The following is a 13,989-nucleotide window of genomic DNA, read 5'->3' as shown; positions in this document are numbered from 1 at the left end:
TAAATGACACCCTCGGTATTTTTTACTTCATTTGATAAAAAATGACACTCTGGATAGAATGACATATCATATGTCAACTTTTGACATTTTCGCATATGGTTTATTTGAAATTATAACATGCGGTTCATAACGATAATTTGACTCGAAATACCAAGTCTATGGTATCAAATTATTCGTAAAAAAATGCTTTTTCCAAATATGCTAATGAGCCACCCTTGTTCCATTTGAAAAAATTGAGATATGATTAAAAATACGATTTGGTCATCTTTTAACCGGCCAAGACAAGACACCAAAAACATTCGACAATCAAATATATTTTTCCAAGGCTCCGTGATTAAAAATTAGTGTTTTTAACACAGTCATGGCACTCTAGATTGACATTTAAAATACAATTTGTATTTGAACGAATGTGTAAAAGTTGACATATGATATGGCATTCGATTCAGAGTGTCATTTTCTATCAAATAAAGTAAAAAAAATGCCGAGGGTGACATTTAAAAATAAAAATTTGTAGTCATTTCCGGTGAAACAGGAAGTGACCGAAAACAACTGAATATATCAATCAATCCTAATTTATGTCATATACTAACAACTAAAAAAGTTATAGGGGTAAGCCACTTTGGAGACGCACCCGGTATATCTGTGAGCGTTCAGCGTGCGCCAGCAACTGAGACTGCTTGCTGGCGCACGCTCGCCGTGCTAAGCGTAACTATTACGAGACTTGCTGACATTTAGTTATAAATTAAAATATTCATATATAAGGTGGCGAACCCCCATACATATACTAGCGGACCCCCAGGGGTCCGCGGACCACAGGTTAAGAGACGACAGGTTAGACCGATTTGTCAAATGCCAATCAGCTTTTTGGCGTTTTTGGTGATGCCAAGAAGCTGAAAAACTTTAATTTGAACAGTTTATTCCGTCGATAAACCGAATTCTGCCGTTCGATTTGGCTATGCCGATCGATTTCAAGTAGTTTATATGTCTTTCTAATACTAGTGTGCATTTCGGCCTATTCTGATCGACATTAAATGCCGATCGATAAACCCGAACCGTATCCATCAAAAGTCGATATATCAAAGAGAAGACGAATAACCTCTTCAAATTGAAGACTCAAAAAAAATTGAAGCCTCACAGCATCACCAAAAACAACAAAAACGCCAAAAAGCTGATTGACATTTGACAAATCGACTTGGACTGATCGGCAAGTGCCAAAAAATGGAAACGGGCCTTTAAAGATTTTTTATTCTCTTCTGTGCTTTAAAGGTTAGCGAATGTTCGTTCTCACGTCACGAATGTGTTCTCTATTACAACACTACATGCACAATTAGAATTATTGATTCGATTCAAAAATAATTCGTATCATCAGCCGCAAATTTAATCTATTTTCTGAATTAAAGCGGTACAGAGTAAATATAAATAAAACGCCATGTGAAATTCCTAACAGCAATTTCAATTAGCGATTACGTTTAAAGTGACAGATAATAATACGCATGATGTATATATGTACATACATATATACGCACATGCTATCAAGGCCACCAAGGCCACGATATCTATAATAATTGGACCTGACATATGAAATTTAATATGTTTTGCTAGAGAGATCAATTAAAAGTAATTAAATAAATTAAGTGGGATACTCGGGAGACAATATAACTTTAAATAAACACCAAGGTGAAGTTTATCTTTAATAATTTTATTTTAATTAATACAGTTAAATATTAACAATTTATCTGTCGAAAAATTAATAAAATCGTACACTTATTTTTTATAAGTTTAAATAGATTAAAAACACATTTAACAAAACTTCCTAGATATTTTAAAAATATACAGTGTGTTTCAAAAAACATGTGCCATCTCTAGTGGGGAGATTCCTCACGTAAAAATAACATTTATTTTTCATATCAACATAGGCCCGATTCTGCTTTGTTTCGTAGCTACAGGGTGTTAAAGTCGCAATAATATTACAATTTATTATAATTTTCTTCCAAGTACTTTTAGTGATTCGAATGAAATTTTGAGGGTAAAAGTTACTATAAATGCTACATATTTTAATGCTATAAAGGTGTCAAAAATTCATCAGGAACGTGCATATGGGTTATCACTGGAATATTTTTCAAAAAAAAACATGTGTACCACTGACTTTTTTTCTTCTCATATCAAAATTGTGTAGGCCGTTTAATGCCAATTAAAAGTTATCTCCTGATATTTTGTCGAATTCGGCCTCATTGACGAGATGAACGTATTTTTATTAATCACAATTAATGAAATTAAAATTAAAATAAAATTAATAAATTATATATTTTATCTAATTTGTTATTAAATATTACTACCATTAGTTATTATTACTACTAATCCAAACTACAGCATTTTCAAATAAAAAAATAATGACATTTAAGATAATTAGAAAATACCTAATTTTAAAAAGTTTTAACATCCTGTAACTCTATGCATTAACCTGTAAAACTATGCATTTCCATACCCATGGTTATAACAACTTTTTTCATATTTTTTGATGAGGCATCAATGAGTACTTATTTAAGACTTTCGCAAGTTAATGATATTAAAATTTTTTAAAGGTTGCTACTAGACTTGGATCAAGGTAAATTAATAAAATTGCGATTATCTCATTAAAAAGGCCGAAATCGACGAAATATCAAAAGACAAATTTTAATCAGCATTAAACTGCTTACACTATTTCGCTAACAAGAGAAGAAAAAGTCAGTGGCATACATACTTTCTTTAGAAAAATATTCCAGTGGTAACCCATATGTCCCTGGTGAGTATATCGACACTTTTTTAGCTTTAAAATATGTCGCATCTATAGTAACTTTTACTCTCAAAATTTTATTCGAAACGCTAAAAGTACTTCAAAGAAATAAATCGAAAAAATAATAAGATTTTAACACCCTGTAACTACGAAACAAAGCAGAATCTATGTTGATATGAATGATATGAATGATATTGATATGAAAAATAAATCTTATTTTTATGTGAGGAATTTCCCCACGAGAGATAGCAAATGATTTTTGAAACACCCTGTATGTTTAAAATAATAATATAGATTTTTTTAAAAATATTATAGATATTTATGTAACTAGTAGGAAAAGAAGAAGAAGAATTCGCATCAGCTGCTGAGCCATTTAGCGGCTATGGCCAAATTAATGTAAAATTAAATTATATTAATGAATTTAAACCAGATATGACCTAACGATTTGAAACAAAGACTGTATATTATTAACATCAAGTATGGAAGCCAGATCACCATTCAGACCAAGTGATTCTCTTAAGTTAATGAAAAAAGGATATTCTATAAGGAGATACCACATTGAAAGGATATTCTATAAGGAGGATGAGTGAAAGTAGGTTGAGGGTCACCTTCTAAAAGAAAAGAATGCGAGAAATAGCCAATCTGAGCCGATTCCAAATGACTTCTTAATTTCTGGATAAAGACCGAACTCCAGAAGCTTGGAAAAACTGAGGTTTACATTTATATAGTTTATTTGAATCTCCAGTTGCTTCCCATTCTACTTGAATACCTCTTTTTAATATGGATAGATGTAAAAATTTTAGTTCAGAGATAGTGAATGTGAGTGGTACAAAATCTCCATCATTCGCCGCAGTCTTAGCAATCTTATCAGCATTTTCATTACCTCTAATGAAAAAACTAAACTCTATCCATATTAAAAAGTAATATGGATATTGCTGTGTCAGTGTCAGAATCAATTTATTTTAAATAAGGGTACCCAAACTACTAAAATGAGCGATGCTTTCAGTGAACTATTCAGACATAAATTTCTTTTAGAAAATTAAGCCCATTTTATCTTAAAATGAACTTCTTAGATAATTTCAATAAAGTCTGATGTGGAAAAACATGTTTCTCATAAAAGATATTCTAAAAAATGTTGTTATTTTATTTTCTATATGAAATTCTATAACCGATAATGAAAGAGTCGCGTACTTGTTTATATCCGTTTCTTAGTTTATGCCAAGTTTATCCTGATAGTAGTGAAGGTTCAATTTTGACAAACATTGCGGATTGATACATGGTTACCAAATCAATCAGTAAATTATCCGGATTTTAAGCCTAGTTTTCATGCATTCCTTTTTTTAGGAGGGGCTCAAAAATGTAATGATTGTTCGGCGATTGGTGGACTTTACGTTAAGTTAATGTCTAGCTATAGCTAACAGCGTATTTTGATTGCTTTCGTTGCACTCTTTTGTTTTTTTTTCTCTGTTTGATTAATACGCATTACACAAAATTTAGTAGAAATGGCACCGTTGCCTTTTCTTCTGTCTGCGTCATGTCAAATCATGTCTTAAAATTCTCCGTAATGCCAAATATGTGTCAAATAGGACCAAAATTAAATCAAAATATTTTAAAATTCGGTGCATAATCCGCCTATTTTCTTATTTGAAGTTACTACTAAAAATGGTTAATTTTTCATCAAATAAAGAAAAATACAAGAATTGTGTAGTATCTGAATAGTTCACCGGGCCCATGAGCGATATTCCCAACGATATAGAAGATATTGCCCAAAAGATACTGGAATCATTAACTCCCGAATATAAAACAGCCTACAAAAAATTCAAGTCCTGGTGTAAGGAGAAGTATGTTAATACAGCGAATGTGCACAGGTTTTACTGGCATATTTTGAAGAAATAAAGACCAACTTCAACCTACATTGTAGAGATGATGGGCTTACTCTCAAAATGGTCTCTGAACTTCCGGAATGCACATTAATCTATCTTACTACTTTAATTAATGAGTCATTCCAAAAAGGAGTTTTTCCAAACTGCCTTAAGACAGCAATAATTATTCCTCTGCATAAAGGAAGAGATAAAGATCAAGTTTCGAACTATCGCCCAATTGCTTTCCTGCCCACATTATCTAAGATCATTGAAAGATTGGTTAAAAAGAGGCTTCTATCTTTTCTCCTTAAATATAAAGTACTTTCTACCCATCAATTTGGATTTCTAAGTAATAGTTGCACAAACGATACTATGTTCGACCTTTTTAATAATGTATACTCAAGCCTGAATAACCATCACTCTACTGCTACAATTTTCTGTGATTTCTCTAAGGCTTTCGACTATGTAAATCATAATATCTTAATTAACAAATTGCAATACTATGGATTCAGGGGAGTGCCGCTCGAATGGCTTAAGTCGTATCTAGGCAACAGAAGGCAGCTTGTGAGGATTGATACGTCTATGTCTTCTTGTAAGCCTATAGAATGTGGTGTCCCTCAGGGTTCAGTACTTGACCCTATTTTATTTCTGGTGTTTATCAACGACATTGCAAATCTAGACATTAGTGGTAAAATCTGCCTCTTTGCGGACGATACTAGTTTCACTTGGAGCGGCCCAGATGTTACGGCACTATATAATACTATATCCAGTGACTTACGCACCATTAAATCTTGGTGCGATTCTAATTTCCTATGCTTCAACCTTTTAAAAACTAAAGTTTTGTCATATAAAAGTACTATACAACCTTTTGTACTTAATAACACCACTATTGACGTCGTGGACTCTGTGAGATTCTTAGGCCTTGTTGTAGACAACTCGTTAAAATGGGACTTGCACATCGAAGCCTTATTAAAGAAACTAAGCTCTGCCTGTTTTGCGCTAAGATCAGTTTCTAAGGAACTTAACTCATCAACCTCGAGAATGCTCTATTATGCCCTTTTTGAGTCGCATCTTCGTTATGCCCTTCCATTCTGGGGTACTTGCTGCGCGACAAAATTTGATCGTATTTTCAAACTTCAAAAGAGAGCAGTTCGATACTTATTGGGACTAAACAGTAGAACTCACTGCCAGAATTTCTTTAAAAATTTCAAAATACTGACTCTTCCTTATTCATTTTCGAATCCGTTTGCTTAATCCGCAAGCACATATTCTCTATTCCGGAAAGGCCTTCTCACAACTATCCACTTAGGAATGAGGAGCACGATATTTATCTAACCCCGAGCTCAGAACTAGTTAAGGGCTCAATACTGCACAATGCCAAGAAAATGTACAATCATTTGCCTTCAATTATCAAGTCACTTTCATTCTTTCCCGCATTTCGCAAAGCTCTGAAACAATACTTACTGGAGAGCTCTGAAATCATACTTACTATATGCGGTAAACGACTTTTTTGCTGATGTTTAATCATGAACAATTTTGAATTTTAAAATTTTGATCATCTCACACACTGGTTAAAGGTCTAGTATTTAATATTCAATATTTTATAACTCTTGATTTTATGATATATAACATGATTTTATCCATTTACAGTTTTCCTTTTGTAAAATTTTCTAGATACGCCTGTGTTCTGCAATGTCTATAGTATATGTTTTATTTGTAATTTTATGACGTAATTTTTTTTTAATTGATTTGTATTGTATGACATTTTTTTTATTATTTGTATGTTTGTTTTTGTGCTTTTTTGTTTTGTGAATGCTTTGTCGATGAAACTGTTTTGACTTTTTGTACAATAAAGCGTTGTTTTTTTAGAGCATTTTTTCGACGTTGTCTAGCCAAATTTCACTTAAAGATATCGACATAAAAAAATACTTTCAATTTGTGGCTTAGTCAAAGTTCCAGAGCAGTGGACATGTAAAAAACGATTTCGTCACTAGTGACAAAAAGAAAAATAGTTCGTTATTAGTTGCGAAATGACACATCACAAAAATGTCAGGCAATTATGAAAAGTATCATTTTAAATGTCAAAATTATAAAAAATAAATTTCAGAACGTTTCAGAGCTTTTCCCAACCTTCTTATTAGATATATTTTTAGCCGACCATACCGACAGTTATGGTAGGCTATTAAGATCGGCAAAAAAAGTTTTTTTTTAATTTCACTCAAAATTAGTTATTTGGGTCATAAATGACCTAAATACAAAATATTTTCATGGTGTTCGTCTGTCCGTCTGTAACACGATAACTCAAAAACCGCTAAACCGATTTTAACCAAATTTGGCACAAAAATACTATGGCACCCGAGAATCTGGCCATTAGTTTTTGGTAGGGATGGGTGGTTGGTAAGGGAGTATGGGAGGGGGTTAAAAATTTTAAAAAATCTTAACTCCAAAATTACAGTAGCTAGCGATACCCGGTTTTCAATTTAAGATTAGGAATATTTGCAACAACATTTGTAATAATATCAAAATCAGTCAAAGTCGCAGTTTTCGAGATATTCCGTGTTTCCGTAGTCCGTTTTTGAGAAAATCCGTGTGGAGAACTCCAAACTCCCATCAGAAGCGACCCCTGGTGGGTGTATGGGTGGCGGATAGGGGCAATAACCGCGGACCAAAATTGGAAAAATGCCTTTACTTTGAAACTAAAAGAACTGCCTACCAACTTTTTCTTAACATATTTTAGTATGGGCGGTTATACGTGCCTCCCGGCGCCAATTTTTTATGAGGTGACTGGCTATTAATCTATTCCACTTCAACCTTTACAGATAATCCTTTTCTTCTATCTGGATTACATTATCCTTTTCAAAAAGTCAAACTAGAAAATTGAACTGTGGAAATCGCCAAGTGGAAAAAATAGCCAAACTATCGCACTGACATGACGGCTGTTGTTTCTTCTCATTGACATAATCCGCACATGACTTCGTCTGTCAATCCCCATCAGCTTACAGTTTTCACAGTTTTTTTCACATTCTACCATACAATCGAAAAAAACGGCGTCAAAGAAAGCCGAGGAATGAGAACTGATGACAATTTTGGCGAGGTCAAGACGTAGACGTCATTACTTACGTAACTCTTTTAATGGTGCTTACTGCCAGTTGGCCTTCTTCTTCTTATCACGCCCTCTCCTGTCGAAGGTTGGCAATCCAAATGGCAATTGTGGCTCTGGAAACTGCAGCCCGGAAGATTTCCGCAGACGAGCGTTCAACCATCTCCTCAAATCTTTTAGCAAAGAATAGTATAGTTAACACAATAGAAAACCCATCCCGTGTAAAATTTTTGGAACCAAAAAGGAACCCGGCTTTTTGAGCCGGAATCCAACGCCGCGCCGCAACGTTAAAAAGCGATTCCTTCCTTGTCTATGTTGCCAAATCGTACGCCAAATGCTACCGGCACACGCGGCGGCCCGACGTCGATCATCAAAGCCTTCCGTATTCCCCCGCACCTCGTTGTGAAGGCTTCGTGGTGTGCTCATTTTTTATATTTTGAATTGTGAATTTTGCTTTATTATTTTGAATTATTATATTTTGATTTAAGTTTTCGTATTTTAAAAATATGTCGGACAATGTATGTCAATATTACAATTGTAGACTATCAAGGAGGGACAATCCTTATTTAAAAATGTTTAGGTTCCCTTATAAAAATCAAAGTATATGCGAACGTTGGATTTTAAATTCGGGTAAGCAGAGGCGTGACTGAATATTATGCTGGATATCTTCTAAAAAAATACAAAATAAGTTTAATTGTTTAGAGTGCAGTTCGAAATTTCACAACCAAGACCTTATTGCTCATCAACTTGATCCAAAAAAAACTTTTTACTGAAGAAAAATTATGAGGTGGACAGACTTTTCCTAATTGTGCCATGTACAGAAATTTCGGACTTAGTCCAAAAGATGTTTATTTTGTCGAAAAAATATTTTAATGAATATAAAGAACAAGAATATTTAGGTCTTAAAATAAAAAGCAAAATTATTGCGAAAAGTGAGATTTCGTTAGGTAGTAAGGAAAAAACATGCTACCCACACAAACTTTTTTTAATGAATTATTTAATTATTACTAATATTTTCAAATTTTGCAAATGGGAAGAAATTAAAAAAATTACAAACAAAAACCAAAAAGTTTAAAAAATAAGTAGAATTTTAGCATATCTACCCTACAGAAATAACAATTTTACTAGTTCATTTGAGCCCGTTAATGAGATATTTTAGGGCTTTTTTGTAATGGTTCTGCTTTACAATCTAGATCCGCCTCATCTGGGGATGCGAAACAATTCATCCCAAAAAAATTGATTTTAGTTACTTGTTGCAAAAAATTCCCCTTTTTACTATTTACACTGTTACCGCCAACGCTTGTTTATTATGAAAAATTAGATTGTCTTATTTGTGATTTGTTTAGTAAAATAAAATTATTTAATTTGTTAACATAAATTTTAGAATAATTGTAGATTTCGTTTATAGATACCTAACTTAACCGGTAGTTAGTTGTTGTCTGATGTAAACAATCTACAGTATTAGCATTTTATTTTGTGCCATTTTTGCCAGGCTATAACTTTTCTATTTTAGTATAGAACATTCATTGAAAAACAAATTTTAGGGTCTTTAGTCAAGTTTTATTGTTTATTATAATCAATAATGTCATAAGTTGCCAAATGTCATGTTATTGGTATGAACTATTTTTTTTTAAATGGGACACCCAGTATGTTTAAAGTGTATTTATACAGAGTGTTTCAAAAAACATGTGCCATCTCTCGTGGGGAGACTTCTCAAGTAAAAACAAGATTAATTTTTCATATCAACATAGGTCCAATTCCGCTTTGTTTCGTAGCTACAGGGTGTTAAAGTCTTAATATTTTTTCGATTTATTATAATTTTCTTATATTATTTCTTTCCATGTACTTTTTGGCGGTTTGAATGAAATTTTCAGGGTAAAATTTACTATAAATGGGACATATTTTAAAGCCAAAAAAGACACATTCACCAGGGACGTGCATATGGGTTATCACTGGAATATTTTCTTAAAAAATCATGTACGCCACTGACTTTTTTTTCTCTTGTTAGCGAAATAGTGTAAGTAGTTTAATGCCGATTAAAAGTTGTCTCTTGATATTTTGTCGATTTCGGCCTCCTTGATGAGATAAACGCAAAACGATATCCTCATCAAAAAATATGAAAAAAAGTTCCTATAAACATGGGTATGGAAATGCATAGTTTTAGAGTTACAGTATGTTAAATTTTTTTAAAATTAGGTTTTTTGTTGTTATCTTAATAACCAATATTTTTTTATTTGAAATTGTTGTAGGTATGTTGGATTAGTTTTATGTATTATTACTAGTAGAATAATGACATAGTAATAATATTTAATAATAAATTAGGTACAGATATAATTTATTACTTTTTTATTTTTATTTTAATTTTATTAATTATTGTGATTAATAAAATTGCGTTTATCTTATTAAGGAGGCCGAATTGGACAAAATACCAAGAGATGCCTTTTAATTGGCATTAAATGGCCTACACAGTTTTGATATCAAAAAAAAGTCAGAGGCGCACATGTTTTTTTGCACGTCCCTGATGAATTTATTGACGCTTTTTTAGCATTAAAATATGTAACCCTTATAGTAACTTTTACCCCAAAAATTTAATTCAAATCACTAAAAGTACTTGGAAGAAAATTATAATAAATCGAAAGATTATTAAGATTTTAACACCCAGTAGCTACGAAACAAAGCAGAATCGGACCTATGTTGATACGAAAAATAAGTCTTATTTTTATGTGAGGAATCTCCCCACAAGAGATGGCACATGTTTTTTGAAACACCCTGTATACTTAGTACCTTTTTATTCTGTTATAAAAATTAAATGTATCACACATGTTCTTTCTTTTAACAGTTTTATCGAAATTCGAAAAAATTATAAACCAATGTTAATATGTAATTTGTTTCAAGTTCGGTAGTTTTTAAAGGGACACCCTGTATATTCTTTTTGTTTTATTTGCCATGTTATGAGCTTTCTACAAATATAATATACTTATTTGTCACAAAGTAAAAAATTCATTTTTTAACTTTTTAACATAAATTAACTTGTTTAAAAGAGTATTATTATTTTATTTTATTTTATTTAATCAGATAATTAAGCTTTCCACGGTGTTATCTTAATAAACTGCACTGAAAATGAACTTGTCTAATTTTTACATAACACGGCTGTCAATCAGAGTTATAGAAATTGTTGATGCACTTGTGCAATAATTTTACACACAGAAGCGTGGAATAACCAACATCTAAAATTTGAAGTCGAATAAATTATTCGATTGTGTTGATTACGCAATTCAAACAAGCCGCGTAGGTATGTGAAAAAGTTAAATATAATGCATTTTTTACCTTATTTATAAAAATAAATATAGATTACCTTAATTATATTTTTAGAAATCTCATAGAAAGGCAAATCAAACGAATAAATAATAAAATACTAAATAGTGAAAACCTCATCTTTGTACCTCTACTCATAAATGAGAAACCATGAACACACGAAAATGGGACACTCTGTATATACTATAAATATCAAAATTATAAATACATAATTTTTTTTCTCCTCTATAAGTCAATATATTTAAAACTTCTTTTCATTTAACTAATTTTTAGATTTGACTCGACAAATTTTTATTTTGTTTCTTTGATTGTCAAATGTTGTTATATAGCTTTTTGTAAAAATGAGTGTTATCTATTCAAATATGTTTAGTTTTAGTTTTTTTTATTTCAAGTTGTATCAAATTTCCAAAAAAATTCTAAAGATATATGCTAAATTTTCTAACTAAATAGATGTCTTCTACAATACAGTTATTGGCAACGCCGCGTCTCGTTCACGAGGGTTTCCGCACGAAATATTAAAGTTTACGTGTGCATTGATGTCTTTTGGCCGGTTCCAGCCGTCCCATTTACGTGGGTTATCTATTCGTAGTAGAATTATCTTTGCTTTTAGCCATGAATTCTGGAGTCTTCCTACTGATCTTTTCCCTTGCACTTTGCCCTCTATTATGAGACGCAGTATTTCGTATCTACCACCTCTCATCACATGAACCAGGTATTGCATTTTTCTTTCCTTAATGGTGTTCAGTATCTCTGTTTCTGCATGCGCTGGAGTACTTCATCGTTGGTGATCCTTTGTACCCATGAGATTCGCAGCATCCGTCTGTATACATACATTTCGAAGGCTTCTATTCTCTTTTCGGTCTGTGAATCCAGTGTCCAACTCTCACATCCATAGAGTAACACAGAAAAGACGCAGCATTTGGTCATTGGAGTTCCGCACTGAGGTATATTCCGTTCAGTTGGCCTTTCATTGCTATATCGAGTTGTATGTTGTATCAGAAGGTTGTAAATTCATTGTTATCTCGAGTTCAAATTATTTTAAATGGTGTAGTTTGAAATTCGCGAAAAAAAATATTTTTTTTGAAAATAGATTAGTGTGTCTGGAAACGTTTTATCCTTTTTTAATTCTTCTATAATTTGTGTTAATTTTTGACAAGTTTTATGTCAATTTTTAGTAAAAGACTCGCCTAAAATATCATTCCCCAGCCGTCTTTGACACCATTTTTTATTATTTCATACGATACTATGAATTGATTCGTCTGCCTCTGTCCTGGGGAATTTTCCGGCAATTCTAGAGATTTGTTAGCTACCGAAAACCTTCTCATTAATAAAATAAAAAATGATAATGTAGGATTACATTTGGCGAAAATTTAAACTTTTCAAAAACTTTTGGGAAAGACCGCTAAAGTTGAAAAAATTAATCAATAAATCTAATTGTAGATCATTTTTGTGTAAAAAATACCGGACCTAGTTATTACAGATTCCTATAAATTTGCACTGTATGTGTTCTAAAAAATAAAGAAATAAACTGATGTTTGCCCACTTACCGAGTCTGTTCATGCCATGGCTGTAGTGTCCTCTATAATCTGCCTCAAACAGATTTTCAGAAACAATTTCTGCATGTTCTTTTGGAGTACCAACAGCTAGAAAGCAATCGGTCATGAACCTCCTTGCTTCCTCTATCGGCGTTATCAGTCTTGGACCTGAAAGAGCCAACTTAAATAGCTTCTATATCGTTATGGCACAAATTACGGGTATATTTAATTACAAGTTTCTGCACTGGCCTTGTCCTTAACTGTACTAAATTTCCTAACATAGCAAATCCTATCAATCCATAAGCGCCAATTTTTTGGTGCAGTTTTATTTAAAAACATTTTATCTGTCTAAATGAAAGATTTATTATTGACATTTTTATTCCTTGATCGACTTTTCCAGGTACGAAGTGATAAGTATTTTAATACCGGTAGTTTTGAAACTTTTGTCAATTAATAATAGAGGTTTTGCGAAAAAATTGATGTTATAGCAGATGTTTTTAATTGAATTTTTAGTCATTTTAATGAATCTATCACACAGAGCTACAACTTCACAGAAAATTTAAGTCTTTTTTTGATTTAAATAAATTTAAATTAAGGACATTACATTTTAAGGGCCTAAGTCAGGGAAAGCTAACTTAAAATTTAAGAATCCATTTCACTAATCCGAAAAAATGGCAAAATAAGCGTTCGGCATTTTATGTAAAACTGGCTAAGTATTTTTACACAAATGAAAAAGGAAATTAAAGATAAAGGATTATACTATATCCGTATTGTAGCACATTTTTAGACAACTTCTTTATTTTTATGATTTTGATGGCTCAAACATCAGCAAAATATTTCTTATATTTGGACTAAATTTTCTCGAAAATAATGACATAATTTAAAATTCCGTTACAATCCCTGAAATAGATTGAAGTTTTGCGATTACAGTGATATATAATTTATATGATTTTGTAACAATTTGCTCGTTATTTTATGGCAAATGCTAAGAAGTGTCTAGCCCCAGCAGGCAACTATTAAGCTTGATCAATCAGGTTGGTTAGCGTGGTTATTTGGAGGGTGTTAATTCATTTGTGTTTGTCAAAAACTCTAACGTGATTGGTCGGGCTGAATAGTTGCCTGCTGGTGCTAGACACAAGTCAAATGCTGAAACTCTACAAACCTTAATCAAGCCTTAATCAACGCACGTGTATTTCGAATTTTGGGTGTGGCAATTAAGTCAGATTTTTATACACTTCCTATTTCACCGGAAATTACTACAACTTTTGATTTTTAAATGACACCCTCGGTACTTTTTACTTTATTCGATAGAAAATAACACTCTGAATAGAATGATATATCATACGTCAACTTTTGACATTTTCGCATATGGTTTATTTGAAATTATAAAATGCGGTTCGTAAC

The 13,989-nt window shown here is 32.1% G+C and overlaps 1 protein-coding gene across 3 annotated transcripts in view; it reads right to left on the bottom strand.

Annotated features, from left to right (window-relative positions):
• LOC115884080 (uncharacterized oxidoreductase YjmC) overlaps positions 1-13,989 on the bottom strand; it is a 45,382-nt gene that overhangs the window by 19,819 nt on the left and 11,574 nt on the right. For 2 of the 3 annotated variants that reach the window (XM_030902559.1, XM_030902561.1), the window contains exon 2: positions 12,598-12,753. In XM_030902559.1, the coding sequence (XP_030758419.1) occupies positions 12,598-12,753 (156 nt within the window). Of the gene's footprint in view, positions 1-12,597; positions 12,754-12,818; positions 12,969-13,989 lie in introns of those variants that run through there. The other variant, XM_030902560.1, reaches the window with a different exon arrangement.

Source organism: Sitophilus oryzae, unplaced genomic scaffold (genome assembly GCF_002938485.1).
Source record: "Sitophilus oryzae breed Bouriz unplaced genomic scaffold, Soryzae_2.0 scaffold_2014_pilon_pilon, whole genome shotgun sequence".
Classification (NCBI taxonomy): domain Eukaryota; kingdom Metazoa; phylum Arthropoda; class Insecta; order Coleoptera; family Curculionidae; genus Sitophilus; species Sitophilus oryzae.
This window is presented reverse-complemented; position numbering and strand designations above follow the sequence as displayed.